The sequence below is a fragment of the Drosophila novamexicana genome, unplaced genomic scaffold (genome assembly GCF_003285875.2).
Source record: "Drosophila novamexicana strain 15010-1031.04,08,12 unplaced genomic scaffold, DnovRS2.1 tig00000008-arrow-pilon, whole genome shotgun sequence".
NCBI lineage: Eukaryota > Metazoa > Arthropoda > Insecta > Diptera > Drosophilidae > Drosophila > Drosophila novamexicana.
Genome location: NW_020824765.1, coordinates 4,202,643 through 4,222,242, shown reverse-complemented (window position 1 = coordinate 4,222,242; position 19,600 = coordinate 4,202,643). Strand labels below are relative to the sequence as shown.

Genomic DNA, 19,600 nt, shown 5'->3' with positions numbered 1-19,600 from the left:
CCCTTATATGATGCCATTATATCGGACTGATCGGACAGAAACGCAGCTTTTTTCAAAGAATATTTACCAAAATGCAGCACAGAGGGGAAATAACTGCAAACGCGATGTGAAAAGTGCGCAGCTTGCGGTGATTTGGAGTACAGGTATCTGCTGATCGGATCATCTCGACTACAGCTTTTTATCATATTGATAAGGCACATCTAAGGGTCAAACACTTGGATAACGATGCGTTTTTGTGCTAATGTCTGCAAGAGCTGTGCTGCGAATGAAGATTACTTTACTAGTTTGGGATAGATGGACATATCAAGTCGTGATAAATGATCTACGATAAATACTTATGGAAATGTCTCCTTCTATGCATTTCACAAATTATAATTAAAAAACTATAATAACCTCTAGAAGGCTATACAAATATTATATACTATCACAAATTTATGAAAATATATTGCCTTCGATCTTCTAAGTTTCCAGTATGTCGGCGATTGGATGGGGTCTCCCAAAAAAGATACATTGTAATTGATAAAACACTAGACAAATTGTTATAATCATTGCTGACATCCATTTATTTCATTGTTCTTGTTTTGGTTTTTAATTTATGTTCAGTTTGAGCAATAATATATTAACTAGAAATATATAGAATTTTGAAAATTGCTGCTGGATTTGAGCCAGCGATCTGCTGCTTGTTAGTCAGTTAACGTCACTAGTTCATACCTATATATATATATATATGCTAGCTGATATTTCCAGGCCTTGCCGGGCCGAGTTTTTTGCTTCAAATTTTAGACAGTTTTCCCGTCTTTGGAAAATTCAAATCTTCCCGTAGAAGAAAATGTCATAAACATTTTTGCAACCAAAACTTCGTCTTTATAGCTATTTCACTTCCAAGAGGGCTGGATTTTACGAAAAAATAAGAAACACTCATTAAATGAATTTTCTCAAAGATCTTTAAAATGTTTGTTGAAGCCGGAAGATCGGATTGCAAACAAAAAACTATCGTATCGTATATTTAATCTGTCGGATCTTAGAGACAACTGAAATTACGCGCTTATTGAAAAACATGTAGAATTCCAATTGTAAGATTTAGTTTATATGATAACAAGAAATAAAGCTGTTTTTTAATAATAATAACAGGTCTGTTTTTAAAGTAAATTACCTAAATAAAGCTGATTAAAGATCAAATAGTTCTCAGTGAATAATATCTGTGAAGAATCTATCTTCTTTCTACGGGAGTACTGTCAATATTTCAGAGAGTTTGCCTAAAGTCAAAAAAAGATGGATTGCATATACCTTTTGTTTTATATTATTTTATTAAATTCCCAACTTAACAACATTCTTAATATAAATATATTTTCTTGACCAACGAAATCAATTTCACATAAAAAAAGCAAACTTTAGTTCGATATTTTTACTTTTTTATTATCAAAAAAACCTCTCTAACTCTTTTAAATTTAAATTCGAATTTTTGCTGCCAATATTTAAGCTTTATTTATATTTTCATACAATTGGAATTGAAGATGTTTTTCTATAAGTGTGTAAGTGTGTTGGAAGAGAGAGTTAGCACAAACAGCTCATCGAGAATCTTTTTATTTCAATTTAATATTTATGCTTGTAAATATGACAAGCAATTATTATGTTGATTGATTTAATTAAAATTCGTACTTTGTGCTTAAAACAATTGATTCTGTCACTGTCAGCCACTGATTAAGAGTTCATTATGAAGCCGTCAGGATAATGCAACAGCCATGAGCATGATGAAGATACACTGAGAACCGTTGACATACTATTGAACTTATCGGACAAGTGTTCGCTGTGCACACCTTGTCAACGAGGAAAGCACAATAAATTTTATTCAGTCTCAATCAGATTATTATCAGTACGCAAGTACGTATACGTCACGTTGTGTCCAACTGGAACACTGTTGACACAGTTGGCAAATACTTTTCGGTCAAACAAAAGGACGAATACAAATTCCTTTCAATCTGTGTGCGTGTACGTGTTGCACAGCAACTGTGCGTGGCTTCTGCTATCGGCAAACGAACTTTAAAATCAGACAACAGAGCGACAGACGCAGTAGAGAGCCGACCATAACAGAACAGAACAGTGGAAAAGAGAGGAGAACAGGGCAGGAGCAAATATTTGCTGCTGCACGAGTACGAGTCCGTCTACTTCAAGACACAATTGAGACGCACTCCATTTTATTTTCACACCGCGGCATCGTTTGTTCAGACACCGTGCACCAATACTAACAACAACAACAGCAACAACAACAACAACCAATGCACGTAAATGGCACAGGAACGAACACACACACACATTGCCAAAGTGGGCGGTGCTGAGTGCTGGCGCACAGCACACAGCAGTTGTCTCGCTCTAGCCCGTTCTTTCGACGGCAGCGCAAAGAGAGACGGCAATTGGTTGAAATGCCATTTTGTTTGCGCTTCTGCTGCGCCGCTGCTGCTGTCGCGACTGCATCCATCGAACGAACGCCAGCAGCAGGCAGCCAGTTTGTTTTCTCCCTTCCAATCGAGCGGCAGCGGCGGTTCCGCATCGCCTTACGCTCGCGTACTTCTACGCGCCCTCTCAGACCCAGTCAATGTGAGCGATCGCAGCAAATGCAGTTCAATTTGAGTGCAATTAAAAGATATATTCGCCGTCGCCGTCGGCGTTGTCGATGCGCTTCCACCTTCACTTTAAGCTCAACTGATGCTGTATACATAACGTAAACTAATGTGCATGTGAGCATCGGTCGTCTCCGTCTCCGTCTCCGTCACCGTCTCAGTTGCGGTTTCCGTCACCGACGCCGTCGCCGTCGCCGTTGTTGTCATCGCCGCCGCCTTTGCCGCGCTGCCAACTCGCAAGAATTTATGGAATTTGGCATTTGTGGATTTAGCGAAAATATTTTCATTGAGTGCGCGAGCAAATGTTTTTGTGTACGCTTCGCTTTCAGATCTCGCCCGCGTTCCCGTTAACGTTCCCGCAACCCGCGCACTCATAAAAGCCGCGTTAAAATCTTAAAAATTCACGTGTAAATTCCGGTGCTTATAAATTTAATTACTATTTAAATTAACTGCTAGCAATACGCAAAACGCGAGTTTTTACGACGGCATTAATCCGTCACTGTCTGTGGAAATTTACCCATACCCATATGTGAATCACAAAGCCAAGTGTTTTCTTATACAGTACCCATACAAATTAAAGTCTATATGCTTATGGATAAAGTGCATAAATCAGATCAAAACTCACACCAATTCAGAGAGCAGAACATTTTGGAACAGCAGAATATTGGATTATAAAATTTCACTTTTTGACGCGTAAGTATATAAAAAATCTATATATAGCTTATGATAAAGGCGTTTTTATCTCAATCAATGTTTTAGCTGAGAAAGATACAAATAATAAGGATGGGATACAAATCATCTATATGTAAATCTTAGAAATTTTCGAACTTTTTCTACTTCCATATTTCCCAGATAGTATTTCCCCGTGTAACCCGCAAACTGCCAATAGCTTTCTGCTTTAAAGTCATGTAACTTAAAGTTTCCCTTCTAAAAGTAGTTTGGATAACTGACTATTAAGAGAACAGTCTATTATGATGACTATGACTAACATGGGATTTTTGTAAGTCCCTATTAGCTTAAGAATTATTTCCAGTTTGGTTGATATTGAAATACCCAACCCCAAGGTTGCGAAAGTTTAGTTTCTACGATTCAAAGGTTTAAATTGCGTCTATAAGAAGATATACAATTTTAGATAATCCAGGGCGGGAAAGAAGTGAAAACGAATAAAGAAAATGAAAAACAAAGCAAGTTATTCTTATCGAGTAGAAAGCGCTTTAATTCCTAATGTTTTATAATCATACAGAATAACATTTCGCCAAATTTTTATATGGAGTCCAATTCTAAATAAATTCTATTTTCATATAAACATAGAAAAAACTTATTTATTAAAATAATAGTTCAGTCTTTGAAATTGCAACTTGCAATTCAGTTTAAATTAGGAAACTTTAGGCAATAATTAAGTATAATTTCGTTTCCATTTAATATGGTTTAATAATTAATAGTCGATTGCATTCATAAAGAACGGACATTGGGTAAAATATCTATTGTATTGTATTATGTTGCAAATGCCGGCGGGCCGGCGGAAAATTCATAAAAGCATCTCTTGGACTCTTCTGAATCAATAAATATATATTTATAGGAACTATAGCTTTTTACTTACAAATACCATAAATGCGCATAAATAATTATAGTTAAAGTATATAAAAATGGTAGTTTTTAACTTGTTTTGTTAGTCGCGCTTTCTGGGTTATCTGCTGCGTACCAATTTATTAAATAATAAATAATGGACTTAAGACGACGCAGCAAGAAAATCAGTTCAAGAATTCGACCTAAAGAAATTCGACTATTAATTGTGCTTATTTATTTTTCATTTGGGTTTCATAACCTACTTTTGCACAAGTAAAATTGATAAATAACGAGGCGTAGACAATTTTATTTCATATCAAGTCTGACACTACACTTTTTAAAATTTACGCATTATTATATTAATGCTATTGTTATTATTCAATTCAATTTTGCTTTTACAATAGACAATTTGACGGTCTATAAACTAGCATTGAGGAAGCCAAAGAATATTTTTTATTATGTCAAATACCAAAAGAAGAAATAAGAATAAATATCCTTGCATATTTGCCGATTGGTACGGATTACAAATATATTCTTATTTCAAATTGTCGAAAATGTAGCCTATAATACTGTCTGCAAGGATATTTATTCATATTGCAATGTACTATGATAAACGTTGAACATGAAGATATATTCCCATATGTTTCCCTGGATTTATGTAGGTGTATATGCAGATCCGTTATAGATGGAAGATTTTCCTTGGAGAGCTGTGATGCACCATTAAGATAACTAATTATGTGTAGGAACTCGTATTTTGACGCAAGCAACAATTTTAATGCCTTTCATTGCCTTGTCTTTTCCACAGCTTGCAATTTTTCAACGGAAACTCGGACAAGGGAACGGCCCCATAATGGCTGCCAGGCAAGCAACAACAATGATAACAATAGCAACTACCAACAACAACAACAACAACAACAACAACAACTAACAGCAGTCAACAATGTGGAAATGATAATTGCAATCGCCTGCGCATAGAAGCAAAGCAAAGCGGCTGAGGAAAGTTAAAGAAAAAAAAGCAAGGAAATTTATAGAAAGCAGCAAAGAAAAAACAAAAAAAAAGAAAAAACGCTAAGGAAAAACAACGCACAGCAACTTAAACAACAACGAAAAGAAGAAAAAAAAAACCCAAACAAAAACATATGGACGAAAAGTAATTAAAGCTCTTGATACAAACGCGATGGTGTTTTACAATATGTAAATATAATTAGCCGAGCGGAGTTTTCATTCCTGGAATTCGCCATTGCCAACGAAGTCAGCGGCAAATACACAAACACAGACCCGACCACAAGCACGCTACTGCAACTTCAGTCTGAGCCGGTTTTATAATTACTCCACTTTACTACACTGGCCGGCACTTGAGTTTAGCCACGTTTTTTTTTTTCAATTTCTTTATATATATACGTTATTTTTGTCGGCCCAGAGCCAGGCCCAGGCCGGGGCTGAGGCCTAGGCGCAGGCGCAGGCGCGGCCATTGCTGCGATTCCGAAAACGGAAAACAGAAAACTGAGAACTGAAAACGGAAAACTGAAAAACTGAATACGGCCAACGGCAATTGGGATAGCCAATTGGCTGTCGAACACTGCAAATTTGTGGAAAAGCTCACGGAAAACTGTGATTACTGTGATTATTGTACGCGCGCGCGCGCGTGTGTGTGTGTGTGTGTGCGTGTGTTACAGTCGCGTTATAATACATCGAAGTGCACAAATTTCAATCGACAGATCGGGATTTGAGTGGGACTACAACTGCAACTGCGACGATGGCAGTGTCCTGCCCAGAAGTAATGTACGGTGCCTATTATCCATATCTGTATGGGCGCGCAGGACCTAGTCGTTCATTTTATCAATATGAGAGGGTAAGTTTCCATTACGCCTACATCCATGATCCTGGCCTTAAGAATCAATAATTGTGACTACCTTGAAGGACTAAAAAAAAAAGAAAAACCCAAAATTCTCTGAAAGTAGTTTTCTATTAATATTATTGATTTTCCCTGAAAATGTTCTTAAATTAGAATCAATTTTCATTTTGTGTCATTTAGGGAACATTTTTTTCCACATTTTTCGTCAACATCTTCTTCTTCTACCTATGATAATATTCACTTATTTTAACGTTGTTTAATATTCTTGTTGCTGCTTTAGTTTAAAGCGCCTTGCCTTCAGATTTTGTTCACGAACTAGGTATTCCGCATGCCTAAACTTTGAGTCACCATTTTTTTTTTTAAATATATCTCAATATCTGAAATACAGCAAGAAAGCATACCTAACTGTGTTTTCTATGAAAGTTCACTTTGCGAACGATTGGTCCTAGGGAGCTATAAGATATAGTAGTATAATATTAATATGATTTTTCCCGAGAGCTAGTAATTGCTTGATAGATGAAAATAGTCTAGTTATAAACTTACGCCTACTTAAAGACATATGCTTTGCTTTCAATATAAAAGGTCGGGATCTATCTGCAGTGTAAGATCCTATTTCCATAGAAATAGACAGACAGAAGAGGACATCTATCTAAATCGACTCAGATGGTTGTCCGGGTGAAGAATATATATATATATATATGATAGGATTAGAATGTCGATCTCAATATTATACGAGTCAGAATTGAATAGTTCATTGAAAGTCATATCCTTGCGTGCTTTAAATAAAGACGCATAAAATCCTCTAGCGATTTCTAAGGTTAGCCAATATACATATTCTGTGCCAATTGGTTACACTAAAGTCTTGTATTATTATTTTAGTTCATATTTTAAACCTCTCACTAGATAATATATATGGGTCTGCCCTTTTTTAAAATATTCTTTTTTAAATATGCTATCGTCGTTTCTTAACCTTGGATGTTTTCTTTGGCAACGGTTCAGTAGAGACTTCGCTTTATGGCATAGCAAAGATTGACATCGCTAACAAATTCTGGTTCGAATATAAACCTGTTTGCAATCTTGGCCTTATTAATATAAAGTGTCACCAATCTGAGTTTTTAGGCATTCGGTAAAATGTTGTCGTAAGTCTTCCGAAAATAGAAAAATCTGAAAAATAAATGTACTCTAGAATAAGGGCTAGGCATTTCTAAAATATTCAACAATATTTCTTTTGCGCTGCAAATTCAGCCTAAGCCGAAGTTAATCAAGTTAAAATATTGCTAGCATCCCGATAAAAGGTTAAAGGTACTATCCAAACGAAATAATTGCCTTTGGATTGTGAGTTTTAGTTAATTATTGTTAATTGAATGTGCACAAACATAATAATTATAAGCACGCACAATTCGAGTGGCAATTTGTTCGCCTTGGGCCAGGGCATAATTAAATCCGCCAAACAAATCATAAGAATTCACGCAAAACGCAAATCGTTTTCCAATGTGGACGCAGTCCTCAAGATTCAAGGAATTCCGCCAGCAAATGTCGCTTTGTTTGCGTTTTTTGCTAACATTGATTTCGAAGATATCTGTGATTTTTTGTGACAAGTACAGAAAAGTTCTCACGATGCCAAAAGCGCTTCACAGTTGCCCAAAAGGGTCCCTGGCTGGGTCTGGGCCTTAGACTGAGACTGAGACTGAGGCGAGGCTGGGGCCCGGGCCTCCGTCTCCGTCTACATTTCGGTGTTTGAAGCTTGTCGCTGTGGCACAAAGAAATTCTTGTGTCGCAAGTTCCAATTATACAAGGCCGCGGCACCAAATCGAAATTGGCCTTTTATGTAAGTAACCGATACGACACGATTCTGATTCTATGCTTTTGCATGACCATAAAGAGGCCCAGATAAACCCAGGATCGCCGCACGACGCTCCACCGAGCCGCCAGCCATACGCACGTCCCGGCTTAGGGTTAGGGTTAGGGTTCGGTGTTGGACTCGGCTCGGCCGGCCGGCCAATCGCAGATTGAGTCAGCAGCCAGCCTGGTGACCGGTGACCGGTGACCGGTTTATTTGCCCATGGTCTGTGGCTCTGGCCAAGTTGCGCACAGTTTTGTCGTCCCGTCGACACTTTGCTTTTTTGGCGGGCCCCTGCATAGAGGCTTGTGTGCCCGTGCCCGTTCCCTTTCTCTTAATTTATTGTGTGTATCGCCATTAGTTCTTGCCGAGCACATCAAAACGGCGAGCGAGCCCGAGCTGCGATCAGATAACCCCGTCGCAGCAAAACCTGCAGAAGAACAGGAGAGAACAAAGTTTGGACTGGAAGATGTCGCAGGTTCGTCTGCCCTGGCCGGGTGATTTATGCCGTGTGAGCTTCGAGCTGACCGCTCAGCATAATCGAAATATCGCTGCAGCTAATAACAGCGACAACGACTGCAGCTGCAATCGCGGCCCTTGCAGATACTTTTGTATCTGCGCATTGTTCGCACGTCGGCTACTGCACTTGGCACTTGGCCGGGCCACTTTTGGCTGGAGCTGGGCAGCGATCGTGTCGCCCGATAAGCGGCAGCGGCAACATATTGATTATGTGCTTAAACCGATTGACGGCCAAAGATACAGATGCAGATAGAGCTACAGACACAGATACAGATACATTTGATGTTGTCATAGACGGCGTGTCCTGCGCCCGCCATGACTTGGCACTATGCTCTTATCTAATTAGGTCGTCTAGCACTTGGGGGAACAAATTAAGACTTTGTAAACAAGCCGCAGCGGAAAGTGAGATGCCGAAGCGTCTGTGTCAGCTGCTGCTGCTGCTGCGGCTGTGGAATGTATCTACGAGATACTTGCCGCACACACCCACGCCCACGCCAGGCGGCGCATTGTTGCTGCACATAAATCATGGCCGGGCCACGAGCTGTCGATGCCCGCTGCACTTTTCAAATGGATCGTGCTGGTTAACCCATTATTAACCCCTGGCAGCCTCATAATTGGCGTGCGCCTTCGCGTGGGCGGGGGCGGGAGCGGGGACCAAGGGGCCCCGGGCTGGTGCGGGGCTGGTTTAAATTTAGAAGCGCCTGCTCGCAAATGTGCCGAAACGACATCGGGTTATCGGCCACTTATAGAACGCTTGCGCTAATGGGCTCATTAAAGAGCAAGACGCGCACCCGGAGAAGGTGCACCGCTGGAGCAGCAGTCGTAAGGGGGATGGGGAGCGGGTAGGGGGTGGGGTAGAAGGTGTTGCGCTGCGCTCGTAAATTGTCTCGAGCGCCGCATTATGTTTGACACGTCGCCAAGCCGGGGAGATTGCGGCGTGATTATCGCCCTGTGAACGAACGGCTTTGGGCTGTGACCTCCTCCCCAATGGGTTAGTTGCCCCTGCCCCAATTTCGGTGGCAACTGCGTGACAATATGCGAACGCTCGTAAATTTAATGGCCTCGCTGCATTTCCCATCAACATAAATTCTCGTATTGTGTCATTTTCAATTTGCACCAACGCGCCCATAACTCATCTTCCCCAACCGCCTACACTGGCGCATGCACTCGCAACTAATGCAATCTTCTGTGTTTGTCTTGCAGTTCAACCAGGATCTGTACTCGTCCTCGGGCGTGCAGCTGGCCGCCTCCTCGAGCGCCTCGGGCAGCTCTCATTCGCCCTGCAGCCCCATCCTGCCGCCCTCGGTGAGCGCCAATGCAGCCGCAGCGGCCGTTGCCGCCGCCCATAACTCAGCCGCCGCAGCCGTTGCGGCGGTGGCCAATCAAGCCTCCTCCTCCGGCCTGCAGCTCGGCCCAGTGGGCGGCGGCGTTGGCGGCGGCCCTGCCAGCGGATTACTTGGCTCCAATCTGCCCATTGGCAGCAGCGCCGCCAGCGCCGGCCTGGGCATGAGTCCCGTGCTAAGCGCCGGACCCGGCCACGGCATCCACAGCCGGACACATCAAACCAAAGAAGAAGATCTCATCGTGCCGCGCAGCGAAGCTGAAGGTAAGTGAGAAAAGTAACTATTTTGAGAAACTAGAACATGGTTCCCACGAGGACTGGCAGCAGAAAATGTGTCTTAAGGAATTGGTAAATTTCTTAAATATTCAGTAGGAGACACATTACTAGCACGAGAAAAACTAGACAGAGATAGAGTGAGAGAGATATCAAGCGAGCCAAAATATCCACCTACAAGTGTGAAAAAATAGTGAAAAACGTGTGTAACAAAATATTTTTAACATAAACTTAATTAAAGCTAGATCGGAGTTAATATTGGTCGAGATATTTATGAAACTTTATTGTTTACTTTCCGATTGTCGCCAAACTCAGTTTTTAAACATGTTTGTTACAATTAATTTGAGACGTGTTTCACGTTTTTCGCAAAATCCACTCCTTCGTGAATTGGTACATATTCACGCTTTCGCAAAATCCACCACGCTTGGTTGGAAAACGGGGTCAAAGTTAAAAGTTTAATTCTAAATAAATGTAAATTATCAACAAATGAATTCGTGTTTGCACGATTTTTGATTTGACTTTGCTGTTTTTCATCCGATTGACTCTAAACTTATTTTCAATTATCTATGTAAATTATATTAAATTGCTCGCGAGGAATAAACGGAATAGTTATGTCTACAATTTTAAGAAAAAGCAACTAGCCAAGGCTGATAATATGCGTTAGTTTTAAATATAAGAGATCCGTATCAACAACAAAAAATCTCGAAATATTTAAGAAGAGTTTTTTTTCGTACAATATGACAGGCAAGAAAATTGTTTCTTATAATAAGATAGGGAAATAATGTTTAGCTTGATGTATCAATATAAATAAATTTAAATAAATATAAATTATAGATAACTAGATCAGCTGGACTTGGCTAAATATTCACGTACTGCAAAATGAGGCTGCATATTGCAAGCTTAAAAGCAGAAAATTTAGTTTTCTTGACAGCGCAAGACAAACATGCTACGATTTATTTTTATGTGTGCACAGATATGTTTATATATGTATGTTTTTTTTTTATATCCACCTTAGTAAGAGATAAATCCAATAAAAATAAGCATTTATAATCACATTTCTGCTGTCAGCGTCGAAGATCGATTGCTCGCAATGGTTGGAATGTGCTGCCGTTTAAATGTACTCAAGAACGGCATGGAGAGGGAGAGAGAGAGAGAGAGATATATATATATAGAAAGAGATAGATGCGAGAGAGAGAGAGAGAGAGAGAGAGAGAGCCGCAAGCAGGCTAATTAATTTACACATTTTTGAGATTGTTCGCCGACATTCCGATGAGCTAACATTTAATAATTTATATCATATTTTATTACGGAAATGCAACTTAGAACATGCAACAATGCGGTTCGCTTCACACCTCTCTCTCTCTGTCTCCCTCTCTCCCACATTCTTTCACTCTGTCCTGTTTACTGATTTGTCCATAATGTAATGCATTTGCACTTGACTTCGTTGCAGCGCGTCTGGTGGGCTCCCAACAGCATCATCACAATGAATCATCCTGCTCCTCTGGCCCAGACTCGCCGCGGCATCCGCACGCGCACCCGCATTCGCTGCACGGAACGGGGGGAGGCTCCTCGGCGGGCGTCGGCCCAGCCACGGGCGCCATGTCCAAGGAGCTGCCACTGGACACCAGCAGCAGCAGCGGCGGCGTCGCCGGCGGCGGCGGCGGCAGCCAAGGGCGCGCTCAGTATCTGTCGGCCACCTGCGTTGTATTCACCAACTACTCGGGCGATACGGCCAGCGTTGTGGACGAGCATTTCTCTCGGGCTCTCAATTACAGCAATAAGGAAGCTAAAGGTAGGTAATCCTTCGCCACAGCAAATCTGCCATGTCATCCGCGTGACTACGCTACAGCCTCTCGGCCCGCCCCTCGGCCCACACTCAACATTTACATGTTGATCAAAAGACCCGCGCATGTCATGTACTTGTCCCAGCTGTCAGTTTGCGTGTTGGCGTTCACAATTACCCAGAATCACAGCCAGAACCAGGGCCAGTGAGAGAACCAAACCAGAACCGCAGCCGGAGAATAGGGCACAAAATCTCATAATTAGGCAAGAATCAGAGCGAGTTATTAAAATGTCGCGTGCAATTGGTAATGAAAGTGGAACTGGCAACGAGGAAGGGGAAGGGCACGTTCTCTCATATACAGGGCTGTATAATAAATAAATAAGAGTGGGAAACCGATTTCGTAACCCTTCCCTTAGATATTAAACTATATTCGCAATCTTAATTTTAATAGACTCTGTTTTAACGATCCGATATTATTCAAGTCATTCCCTCAGCTATTGCTTTAGGGAAACTTTTCAAATGACTCTCGCAAATGCTGATTATAACAAGAGCTGCCTTTAAGCAGACAATGCAGTCTTGGGCGCTTGCAGTACGTATTCCTCCCGAAGGCCCCGATGCCGTCCCGTTTTCCCCCCGTTGTCCAACGTTGGATGCCATTGCGTCGCACAATAAACCAAATAAATCAAGTTGCCACTTGCCACTCGGTTGTTCTTTCGATTTCAAAATTAATTACCTCCTTTAATGAAGATAAACGTTTTGTTTGTTCATGCCTGTCGCTCTGCTCGCCCCCTGCCCCGCCTTCCCGCTACCCTTCCACCTAACACAATGTCTGTGCGCACACATCTCTTGCATCTTTTGGCGACTGTCGCACAAATACTTTTTCATATTCGTTTTATTTTCAAAGTGTATAAAATCATTGTCTTTGCATCTTCCAAGATCACAGAACAATCTGCCCAGCTATTGTGTGCCTTGCGGGTTAGTAGCTAGTTAAATTGAATGAAAATTAAGTTCAAATTTATTTCTAACCATAAGCTGATCCTCAAACCAAACCAGCTAATCCCAAGCAAACAGTCAGGTTCAACAGGTTAAAGATATAAGACATTGGCGACACACCCAAGCCCATGGAAACACTTCCTTCGAGTAAACCAGGAAGGTATATATTAAAAATTAAATTGTTTCCATAAAAATAAAGAAACAAATCTAAAGACAGATTGTTTTTGAATTAGACCAATTGCTGAGCTGCTCAATCAATCAATTATCACGACGCACACATTTGCATGCTAAGCAGGTAACGCCGCCAGGTACGCTAATGTCCCGTACGTGTCCTTCAGCTGAGCTGAGCTGAGCTCAGCTTCTCCGGCCACAAATTCGGCCAATCAACGAGCACTCGAACATTTTGTGGCTTATTTCTTTTTACCGCTAATCGGAAGTGAGAGAGTCGCGTTTAATGCTCAGCTGGCTTTTATTGAGTTTCTGTGGCTGCCATTTAGCGGGGAGGGTGGAGGGGGGGAGACGGGAGTCGGAAGGGCGTTTCGGGGTGGTTGTTGTCTACCGTGTCTATGGCTCACGGGACTTCCGCTTTGATTGTGCAATTTCGTCAAATTTCATTCGACACGCGTTAATTGCAAATTCACGTTTATGTTGGCCGTATAAATCCAATCAGCTGCAATCAGTTTTCCAATTGGAAAACAGATTGTTTGTGCCATCCCTATAGTTTGTATAATCATGAGAGAGAATGATTGTAAGCAATTTATAATTAGTTTACAATATTCTCATGGAATAGTAGTATAGAATGGAATACATCCATACGAATACTTAAATATTTCAGATAGTTTCTGTCAAGCTCGTTAATAATATACAGACTTAGGCTCTAGCTCCTTGAGCTTAGCAGAGCTTCATTATGTTTCTCTATATCTAGATGTAGAACGCAGACATTTTCTATATCAACTTGAAAGTAGGTAATACTTCCGTAAAGAAGAGAGAAAGTAAGGATATATTTGGCACGCCAAAGAGTTAATTCGCTTGTAGACAATTGTGAAGCTCATAAATGCTGAGTTTGGTAAAAATAACACTTTTTGCCATACAAGAACCTAATTTTTGACAGATTGTCAGCTATATGATATAGTTCTTCGATCCGGTTTCGACATATAGTACTGCCTGCAACAGAAAGACAGAGCTATGCAAAGCTTAAGGCCGATAACAGTGAGATATATTAGGCTGTTATATTGTATATTAATTATTATACAATATATTATATATATATATATATATTAACGAGGCAGTTGCTGCCGATCTATGCCATAAATTCTTTGCCTAATGAAATAAATATGGTATTTTGATTCAGAAGAAACTTTCTAAATGCATTCTCAATTTAAATGTGAACGTCTTCGCTTGAAAGTAAAACAAAGTAAATTATACAATGCCTTAATTAAATTACAATTTTGTTTTTTTTTTTTTTGTTTATTCAAAATTGTGTTTGTTGTTAATATGAGGCTTTAATTACAGACGTTGTTGTTGTAGTTGTTGTTGTTCAAGTCGCGAAACTTGCGCAATTCAAGCAAAAAAAAAAACAACAAAAATAAATAAATAAATATAAATACTTTGTTCACGTTTTCATTTATTTTTGTTTTGCTTTATTGTGACGCTACTTAATGGTATTTAAAGTTCATTTTGGCCATTTGTCTATTTGAGTGGTTAACACACACACACACACACACACACATGCACACAGGCACCAACACAGTCACACACACATTTTTGCATTTGTGTACGTACTTTAAAAACTATTCAGTATTTATATAGATTTTTCTCTTTATCTCGATGTGCAGTTACACACATATACACACGCACATACATTTCGTATATATGAATAGATATGTATATATATATATATATATATGCATGAGGTGTGTGTCTCTGTGTGTGTGTGTGTATATATATATCTAGTTGGAATGTGCTATAAAATGTCGCCGGAATGCGATGTGGTCGATGTTGTTGTTGTTGCAGTTGCTGCTACTGCTGCTGCTGTTTGTTATTTCTTTTGTTGTTGTTGTTGTTGTGCGGTTCGTCTGGCGGTGCCAATGCCGAATGCCGCATAGATTCCTCATTACGGTTTTAAAATGCATTTCAATTAACTGCTCACTCGAGATACACTCACAACGCATTGTATGGTACACACACACTCACACACACTCACACACACACAGGCTGAGTGGCACGCTTGCACTTTCAGTTGTTGTGGCTTCTGTTCTGGCTCTTAAAATATCGTCGACATCGCCCTAAAGATGTGGCTGGCCCGAGACGACGTCCTCAGCTGCAGCCTTCAGTTGTGCCTCGTTGCCTGTTTTCGGTTTTGTGGCACTTTCATATGATATTCGAATGCTACGAGTATTTAATTAGATGCTCGAAGAATTCGATTTAAAATTCCTTGGCACCCGCCGCTGGCGCAGATGCAAGACCCGCGCACTCGCCCGAACCCTAAACAGCACTAAATTCAACTTGCCTGCCGCTCGCTCCCATTTGGGTAACGCGCTATCCTATTGCAGATGTGGATGGACTTGTGGTCTGGTCTAAAAGGACACTGGCAGTGACAGTGGACACGGTCAGTGTGTGGCCAGGGTCGTGGGATCGGCGCTTATCAGCATCGCAGTCAATTCAGGTGCAACTTCATTAGGCCGGCCGGCAAGATCAGGTGAAAGGTTAGCGGCCACCAGGTAGCTGCAGCAGCAGCAGCAGCAGCAGCAGCAAGTGCAGCCTTTGCGGCTTTCGCTTTGAATTCCGAGTGCCAGCATGAAAGTGAAAACCGTGTAGGCGACGCGGGAGGGCAGAGAAGCGTCGCCAAATCTTTGCCAGCGCTGGCTGAAAACTGCAACTGGTGCTTGATGCTTGGTGCTTGTTTGCACATTAATGGGAATTCCTGGCCGCCAGTTGAGCGAGTGAGTGAATGACTATGACGCTGAAGATGGCGACGATGATGATGACGACTTTTTGCCAGGCTTCGCAGCTGAATGGGGCACGCGGCATCGCTAACCAACCAACCAAGTCACAAGCCAGTCAGCCACATCATCAGCATTCAAGGCACACTCACAACGTGCCGGGCAACTCGCGACTCGCGACTTGCAACTTGCGACTCGCGACAGCACATCCTCGAAGCTAAAGCTACCCTCAGTAACTGCCTCCTCCGCCTTCTCGTCCCTATCGCATTGGCTCTATTCCCAATGCCACACCCCACCCGCCCAGAAGCACAGCAGCGGATGGGCTGCAGTTGTTGTATATTTTTCTCTTGAATTGAGTTTGGAATGTTGTCAACGCAAATGCGCCTATGTCCCAGTGCCAGTGCCAGTCCCCAGTACCCAGTACCCAGTACCCAGTCCCCAGTTGCAGTCCTTGGCACATGTGCATGCCACAGACGCCAGCGAGGCAGCCAACCAAAAGTTGTTGCTATTTTCGGCAACAATTTTCAAGCGGCAGAGCTCCATTACACTCGCCCCAAGTGCTGGTGCCGCCGCTGCCAGTTGCCACGTAATGGAGATGTCTGCGTGTTCGTCTTTGCGATTTCATAAACGCGTAGATTTACAACCATTTAATACAAGTGATGATCCCGAACACGGCAGCGACAACCACAACGACAACGACAACGACAACAAACATTCCGCTCAGTTATTTGCAACAAGCCATGGCGCCGACGACAACTAAGTACGTGGCCATGGCTGTTCCCTCAGCTCCCATTTGTGTGTCCCCGGCAGCAGATGCTCAGTTTATCATTATGCACTTGAATTGCAATTGCCAATGCTGTTGGCACTCCCCAATCGGGCGGGGAATTCAAATGCAAGACTATTGCAGCTAACACTGGCTGGCCATGTGGATTAACGATATTCTTTGGTTTCGACTCTTTCAGATAGCAGCAGCCCCATGTCGAGTCGCAATTTCCCACCATCGTTCTGGAACAGCAATTACGTGCATCCCATACCCGCCCCCACACATCCACAGGTAAGTGTCGGCTGCAAAACAATGCCACGGCCACGAAAACGATTAACTGCAATACGTGCCGCAATTACGAGTCCACCTCGAGCAGGTTCAGGTCCCAGGTCCAGACGCACTCGCACTCGCACTCGCACACACGCATTTTAAATAAGTTGTAATTCGGGCTTTGCTGACCGTCAATATCTCTTTCTGCAATCTCTGTCCATATCCAGGTTAGCGACTTGTACGGCACAGCGACAGACACTGGCTACGCCGCAGATCCCTGGGTGCCGCATGCGGCAGCCGCGCACTATGGTTCCTACGCGCATGCGGCGCATGCGCATGCAGCCCACGCGCATGCCTACCACCACAACATGGCCCAGTACGGCAGCCTGCTGCGCCTGCCCCAGCAGTACAGCCACGGCACAAGGTAAGCAAATCCCCAAGCACCCCAAATAGACAAAATAAATATTGTATTCAATTGTTGAAAACAATTTTTATTACTCTATTATCTCAATTATGCTAAATGAAGCCTTTTAATACTGTCAGCCCACAAATATGTTGTTTGTTCCTGTACAATTAATTAATTGATTAAAAACGAATCGTTTTTTGGTCAACAACTCTTGTTAACCCATCGATTTTTAATTTTGAAGTTTGAATGCCAATTGATAGTAGGGCTCCATACAAACTCAAAAATAACATTCCAAAATCAGACAATATTTACCTGAGATATTAAAAAAAATCATCAAAAGAGTTTTGATTATCGAACGACCTCGACCCTTTGACAAAATACATGTTACATTACCCTTGCTTTTTGGTCGATTTGGGTCAAAATTTTGATTTTCTTGTTTTTGATGCCAATCAATGGTACTGATCCTTACAAGTCCAAAATGGTATAAAATTACAAAATCGGACGATATTTACCCGAGATAGTCAGAAAAAATCATCAAAAGAGTTTTGATTATTGAAACGACCCCGATTTGAGAAAAAAACGTTATGTGAACCCTTGATTTTTTTGTCGATTTGGGTCAAAATGTAGTTTGTATTAATATTATTTTTTATAATACTATACATTAAAGAAAAATTCTTGAATTTAAGCATGAAAAGAATATGTCAATTGAATTGAGACTTAAAATTTGCACATGCTATAATGAAAATAAAAAAACCTTTTTCTTTGTCACATTGCAGACTACACCACGACCAGCAGACGGCGCATGCCTTGGAGAGTGCGGCAGCCTACTCGAGCTACCCAACAATGGCAGGTGCGTACTCGACTCCGGCTTTGAGGACTTGTGGCATTTGTCCATTTGTGTGCTATTGTCATGGCGATGGTGCGGCTCAAAGCGCTTGACCTGTGCCGAGATGTGTTTTTTAATGAAATGTGTGTTTGTTTGTTCGGTTTGTTTTTTTTAAACTTGTTTACAAAAGGTCTGGAAGCTCAAGTGCAGGAATCGTCAAAGGATTTGTACTGGTTCTAGAAGCGCTCGACGGCCAGAGGTATCTCTTCTAGTGTTATCCCACGACGCCAGCAGGTGTGAGGGGAATTCTCGTTGATGTATAAAAAAAAAAAAAAAAAAGAAAAAAGAAAGTGACACTCAACAAATAATGCAACTAAATCACAACCAAGCAAAGGAAACCCAACAACAAACAATAAACGGACGCTCCGCTAATATTAAGTAAAATATATTTAAATGTGCAAACTTATGTTAAACACAGATAGAGATGAGCCCCCTTTCCCCGCTGCCACTACCACCCCCTCCGCGTATTGCAACCAGATTAGATTGAATATCCTCTGTTGAACGTTGCTGAAATTTGAATAATTATGAAATTTGTTTGTAATTAAAGTGAGTCTGTGAGGTTTAAATATACTTTTACTCTTAAATTGTAAACAATTCGCGTATTAAAATTGTGTAATTTTTGTATTGTATTGTACGACCCATAATTTTAGCATCCCATATCAGCAAGTTAGACACGCATAAATATTAATTAAAAATATACATATATATATATATATACACACAAGTACATATAAACTTAAATATATATACATATATATATATATATATACAGATATATAAATATATATATATATGTATTCTTATGCATTATCTGCGTTAGAGTTTTTTGGTAACAATTTACTACGACGATAATAAAACTAACGATAATAATCAACATTTCTTGTATAGTTAACGACTTGGACATAAACTTTGAAAGCTAGAATTTATTTTGTTTAATATCTTCAATTTTGAATTTCACAAATTAGGTTATACAAATTGAAATGCAACAAAAACAAAACATGACTAAAATAAAAACAATTTGAATACAATCAAAATGCCGAATTCTGTTTTCTTTTCTTATTGGGAATGAAATACTGGAACTATGTGTGTGTCTTCAGAGATAAGATTTGCCATATTCTACAGATGTATTCCAAGCACAAGAAGGATATGTCAAAGTATTCGACTTTTTAGTCTAATAATAGAAAGAAATCAAAGAACGTTACAGACAATATCAGTTTTGGCCTGCGAAGATGTATTTGAAAGCCCTTTCAGATACCTTACTGGAGTAAGGTATTTAAGAGTTCATAAATTTAAAGATAAAAGGAGAATCCTTTCATCTTACCTTCGACTTACTGGCTCCCTGTCAATCGCTGCGATAAGCATCAATGTTACATAACATAATCAAAACGTTGCTTAACCCATTCGAATGATTCCTTCTGGTCGGGTCTCATCCTGCTAAGCAGCAAGCGCAGTCATAATTTATGCTAATGATTCGAACAAACGTGAGCTTCCAGCCAGAGCCCGATACGAATCAAAAAAAAAAAAATTTAATAATCGTTAATTTC

At 41.0% G+C, this 19,600-nt stretch overlaps 1 protein-coding gene across 2 annotated transcripts; it reads left to right on the top strand.

Annotated features, from left to right (window-relative positions):
• Positions 1 to 1,898: 1,898 nt before the first annotated feature.
• LOC115771089 (protein vestigial) lies at positions 1,899 to 18,314 on the top strand. Of its 2 annotated transcripts, XM_030716646.1 has the most exons (8): positions 1,911 to 3,311; positions 4,990 to 6,036; positions 9,602 to 10,004; positions 11,464 to 11,805; positions 16,694 to 16,785; positions 16,992 to 17,188; positions 17,947 to 18,020; positions 18,187 to 18,314. In XM_030716646.1, exons 2-8 carry the CDS (start codon positions 5,941 to 5,943, stop codon positions 18,234 to 18,236), a joined length of 1,254 nt encoding a protein of 417 aa, XP_030572506.1. In that variant the 5' UTR covers positions 1,911 to 3,311; positions 4,990 to 5,940; the 3' UTR covers positions 18,237 to 18,314. The 2 variants fall into 2 exon arrangements, with proteins under 2 accessions (XP_030572515.1, XP_030572506.1); XM_030716655.1 differs by lacking the exons at positions 16,694 to 16,785; positions 16,992 to 17,188; positions 17,947 to 18,020; positions 18,187 to 18,314 and adding an exon at positions 11,863 to 12,152 and having other exon boundaries at positions 1,899 to 3,311.
• The last annotated feature ends 1,286 nt before the right edge of the window (positions 18,315 to 19,600 follow it).

What these genes read in the sequence shown, in the direction of transcription:
- LOC115771089 (XM_030716646.1), top strand. Translation starts at nt 5,941, where the DNA reads ATGGCAGTGTCCTGCCCAGAAGTAATGTACGGTGCCTATTATCCATAT. An exon ending in CAGCAATAAGGAAGCTAAAG is followed by an intron (nt 11,806 to 16,693) that starts GTAGGTAATCCT and finishes CGACTCTTTCAG; the next exon opens with ATAGCAGCAGCCCCATGTCG. An exon ending in GAGCTACCCAACAATGGCAG is followed by an intron (nt 18,021 to 18,186) that starts GTGCGTACTCGA and finishes TGTTTACAAAAG; the next exon opens with GTCTGGAAGCTCAAGTGCAG.